The sequence below is a fragment of the Podarcis liolepis genome (assembly GCF_965112155.1).
Source record: "Podarcis liolepis genome assembly, chromosome: 8".
NCBI classification, from domain to species: domain Eukaryota; kingdom Metazoa; phylum Chordata; class Lepidosauria; order Squamata; family Lacertidae; genus Podarcis; species Podarcis liolepis.
In genome coordinates, this window is record NC_139560.1 from 45,905,412 (window position 1) to 45,925,082 (window position 19,671).

Consider the following 19,671-nt stretch of genomic DNA (forward strand, 5'->3'; position numbering starts at 1 on the left):
GGCTCTGGCTCTGGCTCTGGCTTTGGCTCGGGCAGCCACAGCGTCGGCGGTGTTGGCGATCGGCGGCGCGGGGGGATGGCCCTCCCGGGGGAGCCGGCGCTGCTCATGGGGTTGCCAAGGAGACAGGCCGGCCGCCCCCCTCCCCCGGCCCGGCGCCCCCCGCCGCGCCGGTGCCCGTTATTGAGCTGCTGCGCGCCCGGCGCCCTATAAAAGCCGCGGACGCGCCCACCGCCGCCCGAGATTATTGGGGGGGCTGAGCCCCCCCAAACGAATTTTTGAGGGGGCTCGGGCCCCCTCAAGCCCCATGGAGTCGGCGCCTATGCTTGGTACACAAAACTCGGTCCAGTATTACAGCCTGAACGTATCGGGAAAATGATACTGCATGGGCAAAGTACTTGATGCCAGCAAAGTTTTTATTAAGACAAAAATATATAACCTCAAGAAACCTGGTATTACAGGCATGCCTTACAAATAATAATGTGTTCATTAACTTGTTTTTGTTTTGTTTTTTAAAAAGCTTTGGAGATTTTACTATTTCATCCACTGAAATTGCATTGAAGAATTCATCCTTGCAGATATCCTTACTAATAATAGCCTGGTAATAACTTCCAGAGGACTAGCTGTATGAGTCTGTTGGTGCAAAAAGCAACCTTTTATTATGACATATATGCCTTTTTTGTACTAAAGTCCACAAGCTTTTGATTGCATGTATTGCACCAGCTGGCAGCCTTAGAAACTGTCAAACCAAATTCATTACTTTTCCCTTACCACTGAAAACAAAAAACAAGTACAATTCAAATTCCACCCAATAGATGGCAGATACTAGCCATCTAAAGTTGGGGCAGCAGGGGTGGGGGATTATTTTAAAGTGAGAAAACTGCAGGTGGCAACCCCCATTGTTTTCTTTCAGATCTTGGGCTTCACTGATTCCCTGAGGAAGCCTGATGCAATGTGTCCTGAGTATTAATTAGGGAACTCTATTGTTATACCCCTTCTGCCTCTTTAAAGAATAACTGGATACAAAGCTGCGTCAGTGTATGGTAGCTTTCCCAGCTGTGTGCATACAATACATTTCCTGGTACGTAACAGCACCCTTCATGCAACACATGTCCAGCTTCCATTTTCATTCTGATTACCTAGCTAACAATTTCCTTTTAATGGTGCCTTTGTTGTTTTTCCTTATTGCTTGATGGTGCCTTCCTAGCATTCCATTCCAAGCCTATTACAGCTAGCCACTATTCAAATGTGCTGGTCTCAACTTTTGATTTCTATACATGATGGAATTTTCTTTTGCTTTGCAGGTGCGTTCCATGCACCAACTGGTGGCTTAGCTTCTGACACTGGGTATCTTTGGGGTGGATGGCTGAAGATGAGATATCATGTGACAGGAGCAGGGTTGTACAGCAAGACCAGATGTACACTGAACATTTATAATGAACTACAAAGAAGGGTCCGAGCAATGGGAGCTGATCCTGTCATAGGGATTTGAACTGCCGACCTTCCGATTGGCACTTAACTGTCAGGGGTCCTTTACTTTTACCTTTTACAAAGAAGGGTAAGTTACTATGAAACACAGTACACTCTGGATTGGATTGTAACATTTTTATTATGTTGCCCAGAGAAATCTGTTTATGTGATAGCATATACAGTATAAATTAATAAATTTGTTTATCAGAGCAAAACACTTTTATAGATTTTACCATTTTCTTGCCATTTTCTTTCTTGGCTCATAGTCATTCTGCTTTTTGTTCCCTTAACGTTTCTCAAGCTTTTTGGGTTGATGGCTCCCTTGACCAACTTCATTCTTTCTGCAGCACCCCTGTGGGGATCAGGAGCCCAGTTATCTCACCCTTGCCTGCAGAGCTGGCAGCCTCTCACCCTTTTTCAAACACCCACCCTGTTGGAGTATACCCTCAGCCTCCTCTCCCCTCTCCTTGGGAGTCCTCTGGGCAGCTGCAGCTGCTGCCCAAGCCTTTGAGCTTTCCCTCCCCCCTTGCCCCAAAGAGAGGTGCCTCCTCACACTGCCCCACAGGGGCCTGAGAATCAACCCCTGGCTAGTCCTAGAGGCACCATTCGCCTTTAACATTTAGTCCGACGAAAAGTTCTGTGGAACTCAAAAGGTTGAGTCTGCATTTTTAACCCTGATTGGTCCTGATGGAAGTTATTATTGTCAATATTTCATAAATTTATAAAGCACAGCACAGCCTGGAGCTATTAAAGTAGCATAAAATAAGCCTTCACTCACCTCCCCACTCAATCACCATGATCCTTGGAAATGCAATTATGATACAAGCAATTCATCTTCAACCTGTAACCCTAATTTAAAAACAACAACAACAGAGTTCTATGAAACCTGTTATGATTCTAGTACTTTCTCTAGAGACATCAGCTTGCCAACAAAGGCCCGTATAGTTAAAGCTATGGTTTTCCCAGTAGTGATGTATGGAAGTGAGAGCTGGACAATAAAGAAGGCTGGTCACTGAAGAATTGATGCTTTTGAATTATGGTGCTGGAGGAGACTCCTGATAGTCCCATGGACTGCAAGAAGATCAAACCTATCATTCTTAAGGAAATCAGCCCTGAGTGCTCACTGGAAGGACAGATCCTGAAGCTGAGGCTCCAATACTTTGGCCACCTCATGAGAAGAGAAGACTCCCTGGAAAAGACCCTGATGTTGGGAAAGATTGAGGGCACAAGGAGAAGGGGGTGACAGAGGACGAAATGGTTGGACAGTGTTCTCGAAGCTACCAGCATGAGTTTGACCAAACTGCGGGAGGCCGTGGAAGACAGGAGTGCCTGGTGTGCTCTGGTCCATGGGGTCACGAAGAGTCGGACAAGACTAAATGACTAAAAAACAACAACTTTCTCTAGGAAGGGAATGGATTGTGAAAGCTGCTGAAACTCTGGGAAATTGGGGGACTCTAGTCCATTATTATCCTGAAATGCTTTAAAGGGGTATTAGACTAATTGATGGGAAAGACTAGTATCAATAGTTATTTTGCCTGATACCTAAATGTAGAGGGATAACAATGTACAGCTGTCATGGGCTGGCTGGATGCATAGAAGTGGTGGGAGGCACCAGCTGAATAACCCCTAAGGGAAGGAGGCTCAAACCTAGGGGACTGGTAGTGGGGTGATGACAAGGGGGAAGAGGGAGCAGATTGGGAGGAGGTATCAGAAACTGAAGAGGTAACAGGGTTTAGTGAGCAGGAAGAGGCTGTAGCAGAGAGCAGTCCAGAATCAGAGGCAGAAGTAGAAGCTGGAGAAGTGGGTTGCCAAGAGGCAGGCTGCTCAAGAATCAAGGGGTTCTCTCTGAGGAGATTTCACCCCTCCCATATCCAAGAATCTCCTGAGGAGTCTGCTGATTCTCCAGAGAGGAGGAGGCGTGTTCTGCTCTCTACTTATTCTGCTCCAGCACCACATCAAAGAGTCAGTCAGTGTGTCGGAGAGAGAGAGTGTTAGAGAGAGATTGTGTGTTTAGATAAGGTTGCTGCTAAGAGCAGCTGCAGACACTCAGTGCGGTTAAGCATTCATTTATGCTTAGACCTATTTAGCTCTGTATATAGTTGTATGATAGTTGTAGTTATAGAATAAAGAAGATATTCTACAGAGCTGCTCTCTGAGTTGTTTATATACTCTGCTAGACTCTGCTGTACTCTGCTGTGCGACAACTGTCTTCTTGTGGGAGTGAATCCGGTGCTCACAACTCTAAGCTGTGAGTCCACAGCACTTTGACCTGTTCCTGTGCAGAAGGTGGTCTCTGGAAGTGCTACCCAGCTCGCCTATCCCAGTTGGGCTGAAGTGGATGAGTCCAGTTAGTGGCACTGGCTCAAGGGCGATGCTGACACTCTCCAGCCCCCCACCGTTGCAACCAGCTCCTCTCCCCCCTAGTATCCCAGAACATGAAGGGGAATGAAGAGGGCAGAACAAAGAGGGACAAGATGAAGGTGCCTCAGGTTGCTGAGCAGGGACCCAGGGGAGGAGGAGACTTAGAGTGCAGTGGACCTTCAGTCCTCATTGCAGCAAGACCTACTAGGAAGAACTCCTGTGCTCTTTAGGCCTGATCTGTTTTCTTTCTTTGGATAAATAATTAACTTTACTGACACCATATGAGTTATTGTTGACCAGCGCCCGACCCCTGCCTTGACAAGGGCACATTCTTGGCATACAAAATGTCCCAGGTGCAATTTCCAGTTTAAAAAAGATATCTATAATAGCAAGTGGTGGTAAAGACCTCTGCCTGAGACCTCGGAGAGATCCTGCCAGTCTGTAGACCAGACGTAGCCAAAATCAGCCCTCCAAATGTGGAAGAACTCCCCATAAGTTCCAGGCAGCACAGAAAACAATTGTGATGAGAGATGTAGTCTGGAAGACACCAGCTTAGCTGTCTCTGCTGTAGAACATACTGGTCTGGGTAAACAAATAGCCTGACCTGGTATTTTTATTTTTTCTATTTATTTCATAAAATTTATATACTGCTTGATTGAAAAAATAGCAAACAAACTTCAAAGTGGTTCATTATCTCCAGCAGGGGGAGCTAACATGATTACAGTGGTACCTCAGGTTAAGTACTTACCGGTAATTCGTTCCGGAGGTCCGTACTTAACCTGAAACTGTTTTTAACCTGAAGCACCACTTTAGCTAATGGGGCCTCCTCCTGCTGCTGCGCCGCCGGAGCACGATTTCTGTTCTCATCCTGAAGCAAAGTTCTTAACCTGAAGCACTATTTCTGGGTTAGCGGAGTGTGTAACCTGAAGCGTATGTAACCTGAAGCGTATGTAATCTGAGGTACCACTGTACTGTATTTCCCATTCTGTCTGGAATTGATTGGTGTTGAGCCACAGTGTGTGGAGGACCCCATGTTGACAGCCCTACCCACCTGAGAGTTGGCCACAGTTGGCTCTGGCCAATTGGCCCTGTGGACAATACTGAGCCAGATGGACCATACCTACAGTGGATGCCTATGGAGTTAAATTTGACTCTATATAAGGCATTTTCCACGTTCCTACGTGCCTGGGGGATTCCTGCAGCCATCTGGCTTGCTTCTGTAAAAATCTGAGTCCTGGACTAAATGGATAATTGCGGCATTAAACAGTTAGGCATATGGTACTTTCAGTGAGACTGCCACAAATCCTGATAGCTGAAAGGTACGGACAGTACTGAAAATGGGATTTGAAAATCATTAATCCGTGAAGAGATCAGCCACGCAAACCTGCAACTTCTTGCAGACACCTTGATTTCAATGTCCAGAATAACCAAAAGCATCAAAGCTAATATTTGGATAGAGGTCTTTCCAGTAGCTGCCAATATTGGGTTGTTGTTTTTTTAGCGTGTGGCCTTCGCAACAAAGGCCGATCGAGCCACGTCACCAGGAAACGGATAGTGTCCGGATAACCAGCGTCACGGCCTGGTCGCCACGAGCAGCTTACCCCCAATTCAGCTTCAGTGTTTGCAGTCGGGATAAAGGTCGGTCTGCTCAGAGAGGAAGGAGGGCCAATCAATGCCCGCGTCCTGCCGATTGCCAGAAGGCCGGCTCCAGCCTCAATGCCCACCCATCCTCCCCGGGGAGAGAAGGGGGAGCGAGGGCGGAGCAGCGTGTCCTGCTATGCCCTGTAGCGAAGCAGCCACCGAGGCGGAGAGCTTCTTGCTGCTGGTGGTGCTGCTGCAGCCGCTGCAGGTGGCTGCTTTTCTCGGATCCTTCCGGAGGGGGCGCTATCCTGCTTGGGCTCAGCCTCGACGGCAGCAGCAGCAAGACCACCAGCATCCTAGGCGTGCCGCGCGCTTCCCCGGGGCTGTGATGTAAGCTGCGGCCGCGCAGCTCGGCGGCGACTTCTGGAGAGATGAACCTGCAAGGGCTGGCCCGCGGGGTGTCCTTCTATCTGGAGAGCCGCGTCCGCGAGGGGCTGCTGGCTTCCGGCGTCGGGTGGTCCCTGGTGCTGTGCTTCGGGGCCGCTTACGCCTGCTATTACCTCAGCAGCATCGCCAAGGTAAGGGGGCTTCTCGCGTCCCTGGGGAAGCGGGGCCGACCCCGGCCAATGGAGGAGGGAGCCGCAGGAAGCGGAATAGGCCAGCCGAGGTCAGCGCCAGGCTAAGCCCATCTTTGAAATAAGCAGGGCGATTGTCCTTGGCTCGCCTCGGCTGCAGAGGCGGCGGAGGAAGCCTTTGCAGCTCGCGGCGCCCTATTGCAGGTCGATGGCTGCTGGGCTAGTTTGAGGGGCGGCGGGGGGGGGGTCCCTTTTCGTTTTCACTGGGAAGGAGTGAAATGCAGGTCAGTTTGACTTTGAGTTCCCTGCTGGCTTCGGGATTGCGCAGCGCGTATTGCAGGTGAAAAGCAAGGTGGAAGGGAACAAAAAGTGAAATCTCAAACCTGGGGTAAAACATGTAGAGTTATATACACTATTTCATACAAACAATCACACTTTACATGAGGAGTTGACGTCTCCTTCAGGATGTGTATAGTTTTGCTTTTGCCTCCTAAGAAGAACCCAGCAGACAGACCAGAGATCTAGCTAGTTAGGGACCTTGTTTTGCCAACCCAGTGCCTCAGGGAACCTCCATTCGCAGGGCAGGAAGGCAGTAGGCTCCTCTCCTCTTCTTGTTCCTCAGCAAGGAATACTCAGAGGTATACTGCCTTTGAACCTGGGGGTTGCATCTGTATGCTGCATGACTAGTAGACATTGATAGACCTATCCTTTCACAACGCCTCAAATAGTTTGTGTAAAAGTACATTTCATGGTGACAAACTCATGAGTCGTACAGGCGTTTTTCAGGATTCACAGTTCAACTGAGTGCAGCAAAAGGCTGTCAGCGTAGAAAACTACACTGGCAGAAAATGGTAAGTGTGGACTATTTGAACCCAAAGGGGCAGTGTGTTTCCAGGCTGCAGCCCCAGAAAAGGTCCTCTCTCATTGCCACATTCTAGATCAGAGCCCCAAACCATGGCTTGAGCTTTACCCAGGTGGCCCACAGCATGTCTGTAATAGTACAATTGGCTGGATGGGTTTCTGTATACTGTAATTAGGAAATGACGAAGGGGCATGTAAAGTGAGGCTGCAGTAAATTAGAAAGAACGTTCAGTGAAAATAGGTTGTTGGAGAGAACCTGAAGGAGGGGAATAGCTTGAGCAAAGAATGGATCTTGCTCCACCAAAGCCATGAATAAATGTAAGACTGCAGTATGATGTTCACTTACCTAGGAGCAAGTCACATTGAACACAGTGCCAACACACTTGCCTTTTTCTCGCTTTAGAAACCTCAGCTGGTGACTGGCAGCAAAGGCTTATACTGTTTCCTACAGGACCATTGCCCTGTGGTGACAGAAACATACTATCCCACTGTGTGGTGCTGGGAGGGCCGTATTCAGACTCTCCTTCGCCCTTTCATCACATCTCGACCATCTGTGCAATACCGGAAGTAAGTGCCTGTGTCCTTCGAAACCTTTCTTCTGTGAAATATTTATGAAGGTTCAATCATATTCTTTATAGATTGGTTCTGTACTGTTGCCTCTAACATAAGATCTTAGTGTGGTGTACTGTGCTACGTTAGGCCCCTTCAGGAGTTGCCTTCCACATGTGTTGGGTGGAAGGTCAGTTTGAAGGGGGAAACCTATGCGCATTTAGCTGAATGCGCACAGTCAGGATTCACAATCGCACAGGTTCCACATTGCATAGACGAGCCTGTATGCATTTAGCCAAAATGCCCATAGGGGTGCATGGAAGTCTGAGGGCAGAGCTGGTACAAGTGGAGTCATTGGGATGGGGACGGCACATATTGCCCTGCCCCACCCCTCTTCACACCATTATGGAACATGTGGAAGGTGGCTTCTGAAGGGGCAAGTGTATTCATACATATATGAGAACTGGCCACACTTCTGAGCACCCTATGTTATTGTAGCTAGTGTCTTTGAGGCGCTTCCAGTATCCTGAAGAGCTGTATGCACATGACAAACCTCTGGGCTCGGAAAAGGCACCAGACTGGTGGAAGGCTGTCTATTTTCTAAGAATCCCTGAGAATTTGCTGGAATTCCAGTTAAGTGGGAAGTTTTACTTTCTATTTAAGGGGTCTCTGATGTTTATTTAGCATGGGAATAAATGGCTCTTCCATTGCTAATGGGGATGTGGGTGCAAAAGAGCTATGTATTGAGCCCACTTGGCAACAGAAGTTTTTTTTCCACACACTTAATTCATACAGTATTCTGTTGCAGAAAGCAGACCTAAAACTGGCTACTAGGTTTCCTTTTCAGAGCTTTTACACTTAAGCAAAGTGGTCAGATGTTTGCTCCTCAGTAGTGGTACACAGCAGCTGCTAGACAGAAGCAGCACAGATGTTTTTATTTTGGTATCTTAGTCATGTGTTTGCTCACACTGCTCTGCTTACACAGCAGTAAGTTTTTAAGATTGATTTAATAGTTTCACCTTGGTTGCCCTTTTCTTGCTACTGTACATTAAATTAATGCATATAGAAAGATGTTCAATCATTTTTAAAGAACTGCAGACAGAAAAGCAAAGCGGATTTTTTTTTACCTCCCTCTCCATCCCTATATGTGCTTACTCACCTTAGTCTAACCAAGGAGTCCACTTGATGGACCTTGACCTGCATGTGTGAACTGGATGCACATCCACATGCATGCCTGAATGCAGATGCTCTCTGTCTGCACTTCATGGTTTTCAGCTGAGTGTGCATTTGGATTCATGTTCTGGAGAGGGAAGCATGATTGAATGTGCATCTGAATGCATCTTCCACAAAAAGCAGTGTAATCCAGTTAGAGCACATCTGATTTAGGCCTACTGTTATTGATCTAGCCAGTGATCTATGCATGGAAACCTGTTTCCTTGTGTGGAATTGGTCAGGTTGGCTGACTCCATGAGACCAGTTCTAGTGACAGGACATGCAGTTTCAGGAAACCAGGAAGCACCTGCTGCTCTAACAACTGCCACTGATCCTCCTCACAACTTGAGAAGAGCTTCTTCAGGTTTCCTGTGGAGATTGGGCTGTGACATCATGCACCTTAGGGCATGGGTTGAGGCTAACTCCTGACTTGAGCCATTATTGACATTGCAAGGGGCAATCCATGCCATAGTTTAAAGGATCTGGGAAAGAGAATTGGGCTCTCAGCTGCATATTATCCCGGACCAGTTCATTCCCCATTTTAAGACCCAAGCTGAAGGAAGCAAGTAGCCAGGTGTGCCTTGTCTTTCAGCCAGCTGGTTGAGGCCTCATGCCTGCCTGCTATTTTCTGCTGCCAATGTTTGGAGACAGCATGAAAGCAGTGTGCATGCCAGCCCTGACCCCCCCCCCTTTTAAGCAACAACACAACTTTCTTGCATACCTTGAGGAGTTGTCCTAAGGTGAGGCCTCTCTTTTCTCCCATTCTCCTACTCCCTGTGTCCACCCGTGAAACATCTGATTAATGAATGGGAGTGATGGCGGTAGAGTGATTTTTTTCTTTATTGTTGTTTTTGCAAAGCTAACCATTGTTGGTTTTTCCAGTGAGCTTATTACAGCAACTGATGGAGGGCAGATTTCACTGGACTGGTTTGACAATCATGATAGCATTCATTACCCAGATTCCAGCACCAGACCCACTATCCTCTTGCTGCCTGGCCTCACGGGAACTAGCAAGGAATCCTACATTCTCCATATGATTCAGGAGAGCAAAACACTGGGCTACAGGTAAAAGCAGCTTGGCTTGTTAATGTTTCTGTTTTAACCACTCGGATTAAATTTGCACAAGCAGGAAGCCACAATCATATGTAGCGGGTAGAGGAGTAGCACAGACAGCACTTGGAGACACTTTCCATCCCTTTGTTGGCCCTGACTTTCCACCCACCAGATCTGCCACAGGCTCCTTTGGTAGCTGTCTCCGTGACCTACTTCCAGTCTCCACCACCACCACTACAGCAGACCATCTCAAAGATGGTTCCTGATGTGTTGGGAGACTTCAATCAGGGATCCATGCAGACTTAGCTTGACTGGGGTAAAGAACTGGTGACTACCTTAGCATAGTGGCAAAGAATATGAGTTGTGAAGTCCCTGGCTGAAATCTGACCATCCATGAACTCTGTTAGTGGACCTAGGCAAGTTACTGTTACTTAGCTTCAGTCTGCCAACCCATCAGCACTAAGAGCACCATAATAATAATGAACTGCTTGGCAAGGTTTACTGAGGTTATGCATGTGAAACACTTAGGGAAAGGTCAGTATCAACCAATATCTCTGCTTGTGTAGTTCAGACACTCCAGAAACTAAATGCAGGAGTGTGGAAGACAGGGCAGGAGTGTTTGTGTGCGCGCGCATGTATGTGCAGAGGGTGGTGTGTTCACGTTGCCCTCAATGGTCCAAGCTATCACCACACAGGCATAAGCTTATGTGGAGGGAACGAATTGGTCTCAGAGGATGTAAGCTCTGTGGTGAATGTCCACCAAGCCAAATCCATCACAGTGAGAGAAAGGAAAGGGGAGAGGGAGAGAGAAAGAGAAAGAAAGGTTTCTTTCATCAGTGAGGGGAACTTGCCCTTCTCCACCTGGGGATGGGAATTGTTTCAAAGGATTGTTTCAGTAGAGGCAGAGACTATTACATCCCAATTCCATACCAACATTCCTTTCAACAATGAGGAAGCATTGCTGTTTTACTCGCCCTCCCGCCATGTTAACACACTCCCTGTTTACATGTCATACGTTTGTGCAAAGCAATGTGTATGTTGATGTCCCTGATTTGAATAATTGGCAACTCTATATTTTTTAACTGGAGCAGCTTTGAAATGTGCGGATCTTCACATCCAAAGACACACAGGTTAACAGTTCTGGTAAACGGTGCTCTTCTGTTTTTTTAAAGGTGTGTGATTTTAAACTATCGAGGAATTGCTGGTGAAAATCTCTTGGTAAGAATTGCTCTTAAATTAAGTAAGAACACTGAGCAACCATAATGTTAGCATATAGCATGGGTGCGAATACCTGCAAGCATGCAACACTTCATAAGCAATTTATGGTTAATTCCATCTCTGGGAGGGTTGGTTCCTCATTGACAATTGTGCCTCTTTATCTCATACAATGCAAAAATAAGAAAATAAAACAGTAAGTAAATGTCATATAAATAAGGAATCTACATCATTCATTCATTCATTCATTCATTAAATTAATCAGTAATTTTTCATGTTTTAACTGCGTTTAATTAATCTACTAAATGATTTACCTACATAGAAATTTATCTAACTTGGAAAACAAAATAAGGACTTCCAGATTTGTTGATTCAATTGAAACATTACTGGAGATTTGTTCAGTGAACCCCCATAAGGAGGCATGGACAGCTGCCAAAGGAGACACTAGTTCCAGGCTGGCCCTTTGCGAGAGTCTTGACAGGAGGAGGAAGTGGAACGTAGAAGCACTTCTACCTATCACTTACTGCAATAGATGGTGTTGAGTTGTAAGGCCTGGTGGTTGTCATGCTGGGGGCAAGATGAGGCTAGTGTCAAGGTCTGGCATGTTCAGGCAGCTGCCAGGCTTCAGATCTATGCTGAAAAGGGCCCACAGTTGATCCCTGACCTTGCCACTGTGGCCACTCTTCTTGCTCGCTATACAAAAGGAGAGGATAGAAGCTGCTCCTTGTCACTTTCTCTTGTTGCTTGATTGCTTGCCTAAATGGTGATGGTAGGAAAGAGGAGGAGGAGCTACTGCTGTTGCTTGCTTTCTCTCCTCAAGGCAGCCGTACAGAGGGCCAGTCCACACATTCTTGCTTCCATCGCTCCTCACTCACTCCCAAAGTGTGCAAGTAGTGATGACAACAGGGAGCAGCTCCTTGGTCACTGTTGGTGACGAATGGGCCGGTGGACCCAATCCCACTTCTGTCCAGAGGGGGAGAGGGCAGGTGGGTGAACAAACAGAGACTGCTGCTCCTCACTATGGCCTACATGTTCACTTACCCATTGGCTCTCTAAGAGATGAGATACTCAAGCGTAAGGAGAAGCTCATCAAGGGCAACTTTTGCAGCACCCCAAAACCTAAAGCCAGCTCTGGAAGTAGGTTTGGAGGCAGCATGTGGAGATGCAGAAGCAGCCTTCCCTACTTGTTCAGATCAGTGACCAAACAATTTTAGGGTTTGCGAGGATTTAAGGTACCCTATAAGCCCACAAGGTCCTTCTTCCTTCCTTCATTTAATCTGCCTCCCCAGAAGGCGTGGAGATGCACATTCAGTGCATCCTTCCTATCTCTGCAAGCTACAAGGTGCCGTGGGCTGAGGTTGTAGAGGGGGATGATAAAAGGGTCAAGCTCATGTACCATTGCTGCTCCATACACTTTTTGAAAGATGTCTCTTTTACTACCACTCCAGATTTATGTATTTTTGTGTTTTCATACAATAAACCCACAACTTATGTGGGGGTTATGTTCTGGGGATCGCGCCTAAAGCCAAAATTGTGTCTAGTCCAAACCCATTGGGTTCAATGGTGGGTGAGATTGCCAAAGTCATTTTCCCCAGAACTTCTTTTCCATCCCGTTTTTGCCATGTGTGTAAAGCTGAATGTGCACAAGTTAAATGCACTTAAGATGTGGGCTTAATATACTGTAAACAGCCCTGTGATTCTCAGATGAAGAGTGGTATAGCAATTTAATAAATAAAGTGAAATAAATTTATTTATCTTTCCCCCGATAGCAACTAAGAAGATGGAGGAGTTTCCCCCCAAAAAATGAGGAGTCAGTGAGAAGTTATATAAATGATTAAGGTCTAGGTCTTGTCATATAACAGCTGTTGCCAGCCTCTGGAGAGGATTTTTACATGTGAAACACAGTGTACAGTTTTACACATTTAACGTGCTGGTTTCAAAGTATGAATAATACATTCTCTTAATGAAAGAAATGTGAGAATCCATTTTCAGCATACTTCTGGAGATGAACGTACAAAGCAGTTTTGTGGCACACCAAGCCCTTTTTGATTATATTTCAGATGAAGTGAAAAGATCTTTTGTTTAGCTGTACTTTGTGAAATGCCATGTAATCGGCTTTGCCTGTTTTACCAATAAAAGGCTGTTTCCCCCTATAAACAGCTGCAGTTGTAACTCGTCCAGCGTAGATTTTTTAGCATAATGATATAAAATCCAGGCATAATGGTTCTGAAGTGATAAACAAGAAATGAGTTAAGACAAGCACAGGCACATGCAAGTAAGTTATCTTAATCCTCAGAGCACAAATAAACTCCCTCATTTTGGCAAACAATGCAATTTTAAAGAACTAAATTACAAATAAAATACCAGAAGATTAATGGTGCAATGCTATGCACGTTTACTCTGTTCAGTGTGGCTTGCTTCTAGTTAAGCATGCAGAGGACTGTGGCTTAAGGCACACTTTCCTGGTGATCAACCCCATTTAACCAATTGGAAATTCTGGGGTAACATGCTTAGAATTGCACTGCATATTGCCAAGCAAATTAATATATTTTTTTCTAATTAAATAATTTAAAGGAAGCTGAAATTTTAATGTCTGTGCTACCTGGGAGTTTAGCTTGTGGAAGAAAACAGCAATGCAATCATATACATGTGTACTCAGAAGTAAGCCTTGCTGTTTTATTAATGTCATCCCATTGAGTTCAGTAAGCGAGTATTAAATTGCAAGTGTAGAGTTCAGCCTAAAACATCTAATGGGGCCAGTCTGAAGAGTCATTGCATTGAAAAATCAAGGTTTCTCCCTTTTACTTAGTAGTCAGAGGCTGTTCTGCGCACACATCTGCACTGAGCACAGTTCCCTTTTGGATAGATTGAACGTGAACCACCCTTAAAAAGAAAATGCTATGCCGAAGTATTCCAAATTTTGTTGATTTTGTAGCTCATCTTGTAATGGACTGTGATGATGGAGTCAGAGGGGAAAGAAGGCGGAGCAATGGAGACAACATCAAGTGGCCATGGTTTTAACCCATCGAATGCCAATTATTAGCAGTAGGTCTTCATTTCAATTTTCAGCTCAGCCGTGGACTCACTGCTTAGGCTTGAGTGTCCCAACCCAGCATTTGCTGAACTAAAGAGGAAGAGGCAGTTAATCAGCCCTGAATCAGCATATTACCCACCTGCATGCACCTTTCCTATCGGCTTTGCCTCAACTTGACTCTTTTTTTGTTTGTTTCAGACAGAGCCCAAAAATTAAACACTTCAGGCATTTACAGGGGAGAATTTGTGGGTGTGGAAGGGGTATCCATGCTCCATTTCCCCCGGATGTTCAAGTGACTCCTGTAGGGTATAGAAGCCTGTGTTTCCCTCTTAATGTCTAAGCTCCAAATTATTTTTCATGAAAACACAGCATAATAAACTTGCTTGCCTTTCAGATGCCACAAGATTCTTTGTTATTTTAGGATCTAATACCTCTTAAGCTTCACCCTGCCATCTGCATAGTAAGAATAATAATGCTGGCTTGCTTTAAAAGTTTGCTTAGAGAGGACTGTTTGCAATATTTTGAGCTTTAAAGAAAAAAGCACATTGTTTAAATATTAAATCATGTTATATGACCATTATAATAAGTCATCATGGGATATCAAGCAGTAGGCGTCAGCACCCTTACAACTCAGGTAATTGTTCCACAGGACAAGTGGGGCAGGTCTATTCTACCTTGCTATGGCAGCAGCGATCCAGCTGAAAGCTTTTATTGGTTTATCCTAGGTTGTGGTACAAAGTGCCTTTAGGAAGTGGTACTGATGAGTTACCCACAGGTTCCTTTTCTGTACAATTCCGCACTGTGCAAGAACTTTGTGCACAATGGTTTTAGTGAAGATGGCTCTTGCCAGTGTTGCTATGCTTCTGTACGCTGTTATGGTACTCTCGATCAACTTTGCACACCAGTGCAACAGTTATTGCATCTAACTGTGTGCACTGATTTGTAACTGGGCTCCTAAGCCTAATTACAAATATACATCTTTTGTAGAATACATTTCCTTAACATATTGTGAGCTTAGTAGGATTTAATTGCTTTGCAAAAGTTATAGTGTAGCGGGGAGAGGGAGTTTATAAAATTTTAGTAGTGCTGCTATTAATACTAAAAGTGAATGCACTTGAAATCTTACCTCATTGAATATCATAACTTCTAAAAGTGTCATTGGTGCTTGTGTTAATCTTTTTGTATTATATTGCTGTATCAACCAACCTGGTGCTGCGTTGGCCTTGGCTGAAAGGCAAAACAAGTGTTTATTGTACTCTTTCCCACTTTTGGTTTCTTACAGACCCCAAGGACTTACTGTGCTGCTAATACAGAGGATTTGGAAACTGTTATTCATTATGTACACAACTTGTACTCCTCAGCTCCGTTGATGGCAGCAGGTGTTTCTATGGGAGGGTAAGTATTTATGCAACATAAATCCCAGTAGTGTAACTCTGTGGTCATTAGAAACCAATTTGCAAAGGCCCTCAATAAAGATTCTGCACAGACTCCATGGGAAATGTACTAAGTCTAATTTTCCATCATGTTTCTACTTCTTCTTGAAAGAGAGTTTTACAGGGGAAGAGTGATTTTTCTCATTCAACCTTCCACATCATATGCTTTTGTTTACCATAATTACTTACAAGTTTATTTGCTGGAACTGTTGGTAGCTCTCAGAAAACAAGTGACAATAATTGGCACACATGACTGGTGGGAGCTATGTTTGAACATTTAAGCAGCATTTTATTTATAAACCTCAGACCTGAATTAAAGGCACCTGCAGGATAGTAATCAGTATTTTATTATTGTATACATCTTGTGTGATTGTAGGATATGATTAATATAATTAATGTAACCAGTCTTCAGAATTGTGGGATGTGACCTACATCTTGTGATACAGTTTATTGTATTGGACCAGTCACTTTCCTTCTTTTTTGGGTTTGATTATGGCAGTTGGTTTACAAGTCATTATCATAGGGTTATAGTACCATGAGGGAGAGATGCTTTGCTGCTTACCTGAGGCAGTCAGCTCTGTGTAACTGTTTATATTCCTTAGGGATTTGGTTATTGTTAGTAGGAGACTTCTAAGACATAAGCACATAATCAAAAGCCTTGTACCCTAGACTGTTTGTTTATTAAATAATTTGTATAAAATTTGTATAAAAGATTTGTATAAAAGGGAGGCAGCAAAGAAATGTTTTCTTCCCCTCCATTTTGATCTGTTTTATTGTGCATATGAACCATCAGCTGTAAACTGGAACACATTTATCCTTACCCAGTCTTTGTCGTTCTTCAAAAGAGCAGCACCAGCCCAGCTAACACTAAAAACTTTTACAAGACCTTTTCAGACATCATAGGAAAGCAAAAATGTTTGCCACAGTGAGTCTATATTGTATACACAACCTTACACATAAAATGGCCCCAGAGGAATGACAAAAATTGCTGCTGCTGACACTAATATGTTAGTCTCGCAGAAGCAGCAAAAAGAACAACCCCTGATTGGCTGTGATCTATCTTTTGCCTGTAGAATGAGCTGTCCTTCCCGTTCCTTTACACTGTAACCCCAGTGCCTTTGAAAAATTGATCCTGAGGTGATGGAGATATTGGGGACAGTGTGGAGTATAGTGTGGCAAACTGTGGGAGGAGCAGGAAGTAGGCAGAAATTGCATCTCCATTTGCATGAGTTTTTTTCCATAGGTCCCTACTTGTAGGAATAATATTGTTGACTACCAAACAGAGTTTGGGCAAGAAATACTGCAATAATATATCCAAAGCACTCAGGGAAAAACACACATACGCTAATACCCACAACAGCTTTCTTCAGATTGAGTCAGATATCAGTCTAGTGAATTCAGGTAAACTTTTAATTTAGTTGGTTGAAAGTTTCAAAGTTATTATTTGTATCATAAGCCATGATGGAAGCATATTAAAATGTTTGGCCCCACAATGCCACGCACATGATGGCTAGTATTGCCTTGACTAGTTTCAGTGCTTCATCTCTTATTACAAATGTTTAGGACTGAGGTATTTTCATTTGTGATTTCTTCTTCTTTTTACCTATTTGTTTATCTCTTGTTTGTAGCATGCTCCTTTTAAATTATTTGGGCAAAACTGGCAGAGAAACACCACTGAAAGCTGCGGCAATTTTTTCAGCAGGATGGAATGTTTTTGAATCTGCAGACTCACTGGAAAAGCCAGTGAACTGGCTTCTCTTTAATTACTACTTAACCAGCTGTCTACAGTCTTCAATTATTAGGTGAGTCAACCTCACATCCATTGTGAAAGACCATAATATATTAGCATGAAATTCAGGTTCATTGCCAGTCATGTCAAATAGGTTATGGTGTGTTGAAGGAAGCAGTACCCAAGCGAAAGCTGTCATCTTTGGCTATTTTTGCTCATGTGGTTACTCTCGGATCTCTATTTATTTTACAGACATCGGGAAATGTTTGATAAGCTGTTCAATATGAACCTTGTCATGAAGGTATGAGGGTTAGCCATTTGTATTTCACTTCATGTTTTTATTTTTACTAACATTTACATAAATCCTTTACTTGAATTCTGTACTTCAGGCTAAGACCATTAGGGAATTTGATAAGCAGTTCACCTCAGTCATGTTTGGCTACCCTACAATTGAGGATTACTATGCAGATGCTAGTCCATGCCGTAGGCTGAAGAGAATTGGAATTCCAGTGTTGTGCTTAAATGCTATGGATGATGTCTTCTCACCAAATCATGGTAAGTTTTTTTTCCCTTTTAAGAAGATGCTGTTGGTTGACCTCAGCGATTGAGTTGTGTCTGAAACAGAATGAGAAGTTAGCACAGAACTAGGTGTGCAGTGTAATTTTCTTATGGCGTTCCACTCAACGCACAAGTCGCCAAATATTTGCACCAATAAAGGGTATACAATAATAATTATGGGCGGCTTACAGAATATCTAAAAACTTAATAAAAACATCAAGCCTTAAAAACCTCCCGGTACAGGGCTGCCTTCAGGTGTCTTCTAAAAGTTGTGTAATTCTTTATCTCCTTCACATCTGAAGGGAGGGCGTCACTAGCAAGAAGGCCCTCTGACTTCATAGTCAGAAAAAGAAACCTTACATAAAGCATGTGTCATAATTCTTGATCTTTTGTTACTGTATAACATCTCTGGCTGGCTGTATTTTTAATCATGCAGAATGAAAATACAACCTTTAGCAACCCAGAACCCCAGACTTTTGTATGTCATAGTTCAGTTAAAACTTTTATTACCAAAACTGGTCTTCATAAAATTGATCTTTTAAAGCTGCATTCTGCTGACAGCAGAACTGCACTTCACCAAAAACATTCATTGTGTTATAGACTGAATGATAGTTATGAGAGTGAAATGTTGGGATGGGAGCTTATACTTTGTTCCCTTATTTCTTTAGCCATACCAGTAGAAACTGCAAAACAAAATCCTAATGTGGCTTTGATTCTTACTTCTTGTGGAGGCCATATTGGTTTTCTGGAAGGACTGTGGCCAAGAAGATGCACATACATGGACAGAGTCTTCAGACAATTTGTTCAAGCTGTGTTTGAGCACGGAAGCAAAATCCTTAACATATAGCAACTTATCAGAACCATGACTGCAGCACAGCGGCATATTATGATCAGGGTAACAAAGCTTAATGCACACGATTTAGCAAATAAGCCAGCAAATGGATGAAATCCATTATTAGGAGCGAAATATAGTTTGCTTTGATAATTTTGCAATATAGTTACTTTTTTATTTTAACATGCCTTATAAGAATGACCTTAAATAAAAAGAATACTCTGCACACATTAAATTGCACTTAACCAAAACCATGTAAGCAAACCAATAAAAATTACTCAGGTTTTTTTTTTATTTAGATAATTGATTTAGGAATCTTGCATACTTGTTCACATGCACATAACATTCAAAACCATGATTCTATTGTAATACATGAAGTGGGCTTGTCTCTAAGGGCACTTATGGAGGAAATGCTTTAGGAAGATTTTAAAAGTAATGCAAATAGGAGTTTAAAAAGCCATCATTAACTTTAGCCATGGGCTACAATAGCATTACAGCACTTTAGACCCTATGGGGATTATATGTACTGCTTTTTCATTTACGTTGATGCCATATATGTCTTACTTTTTAAACATTGTTAATTAACTTATAACATTTATATTTATACCAGATGTTTTATGTTGAAATGCAGAATGGAAATAAATTACATTTTTAAAGAAACATATTCGTTTAATTTTCTGTGCAATAGCAGGTAAAGTTTGTATATAAAGTATGTTTCATAGAAGGAAAACTAAGCTTCTCATTAGAAAGATTAGGAAATATGTAATACAAAGTATAATTGCCCCAGGCTGAATAGCATCACTGGATTATTTTCAGTCTCACTCTCCATCCCACTGGGAATAAAAACAGTATCAGGAAGAGATATAAATATTTTTGGGGGGCCACCAGGTGGTGCGTTGGAAGATGGCCGACAATAACATCTCTCTGACCCATACGAGATACTAAGGGGCTGCTATGGGAAGTATGCAGCCTTCCTAACCCCCCCTGGATATGGGGGGGGGCATTGCCCTGCCAGCGGTGTTCACAATGCACCCCCTGATCCGAGAGATGGGGGTGCCGAACACTTGGCACAGGCCCTCAGTGAAGTCAGATCTTCCTGACGCCGATTCCAATTAGCGCGTGCTGGTTGCTTCAGCTTGGAATTATAATTGGAAACATATGATTGGAAATGAAGCTGAAAGCACATACATCAAGTAAAGCTCGACTGATAA

The 19,671-nt window shown here is 43.7% G+C and overlaps 1 protein-coding gene across 1 annotated transcript; it reads left to right on the plus strand.

The window, feature by feature from the left end:
• Nucleotides 1–3,868: 3,868 nt before the first annotated feature.
• Nucleotides 3,869–19,120, plus strand: ABHD3 (abhydrolase domain containing 3, phospholipase). Its single transcript, XM_083518260.1, has 9 exons — nt 3,869–5,987; nt 7,249–7,412; nt 9,489–9,671; nt 10,832–10,877; nt 15,191–15,303; nt 16,970–17,143; nt 17,323–17,371; nt 17,460–17,625; nt 18,297–19,120. Exons 1-9 carry the CDS (start codon nt 5,841–5,843, stop codon nt 18,473–18,475), a joined length of 1,221 nt encoding a protein of 406 aa, XP_083374386.1. The 5' UTR covers nt 3,869–5,840; the 3' UTR covers nt 18,476–19,120.
• The last annotated feature ends 551 nt before the right edge of the window (nt 19,121–19,671 follow it).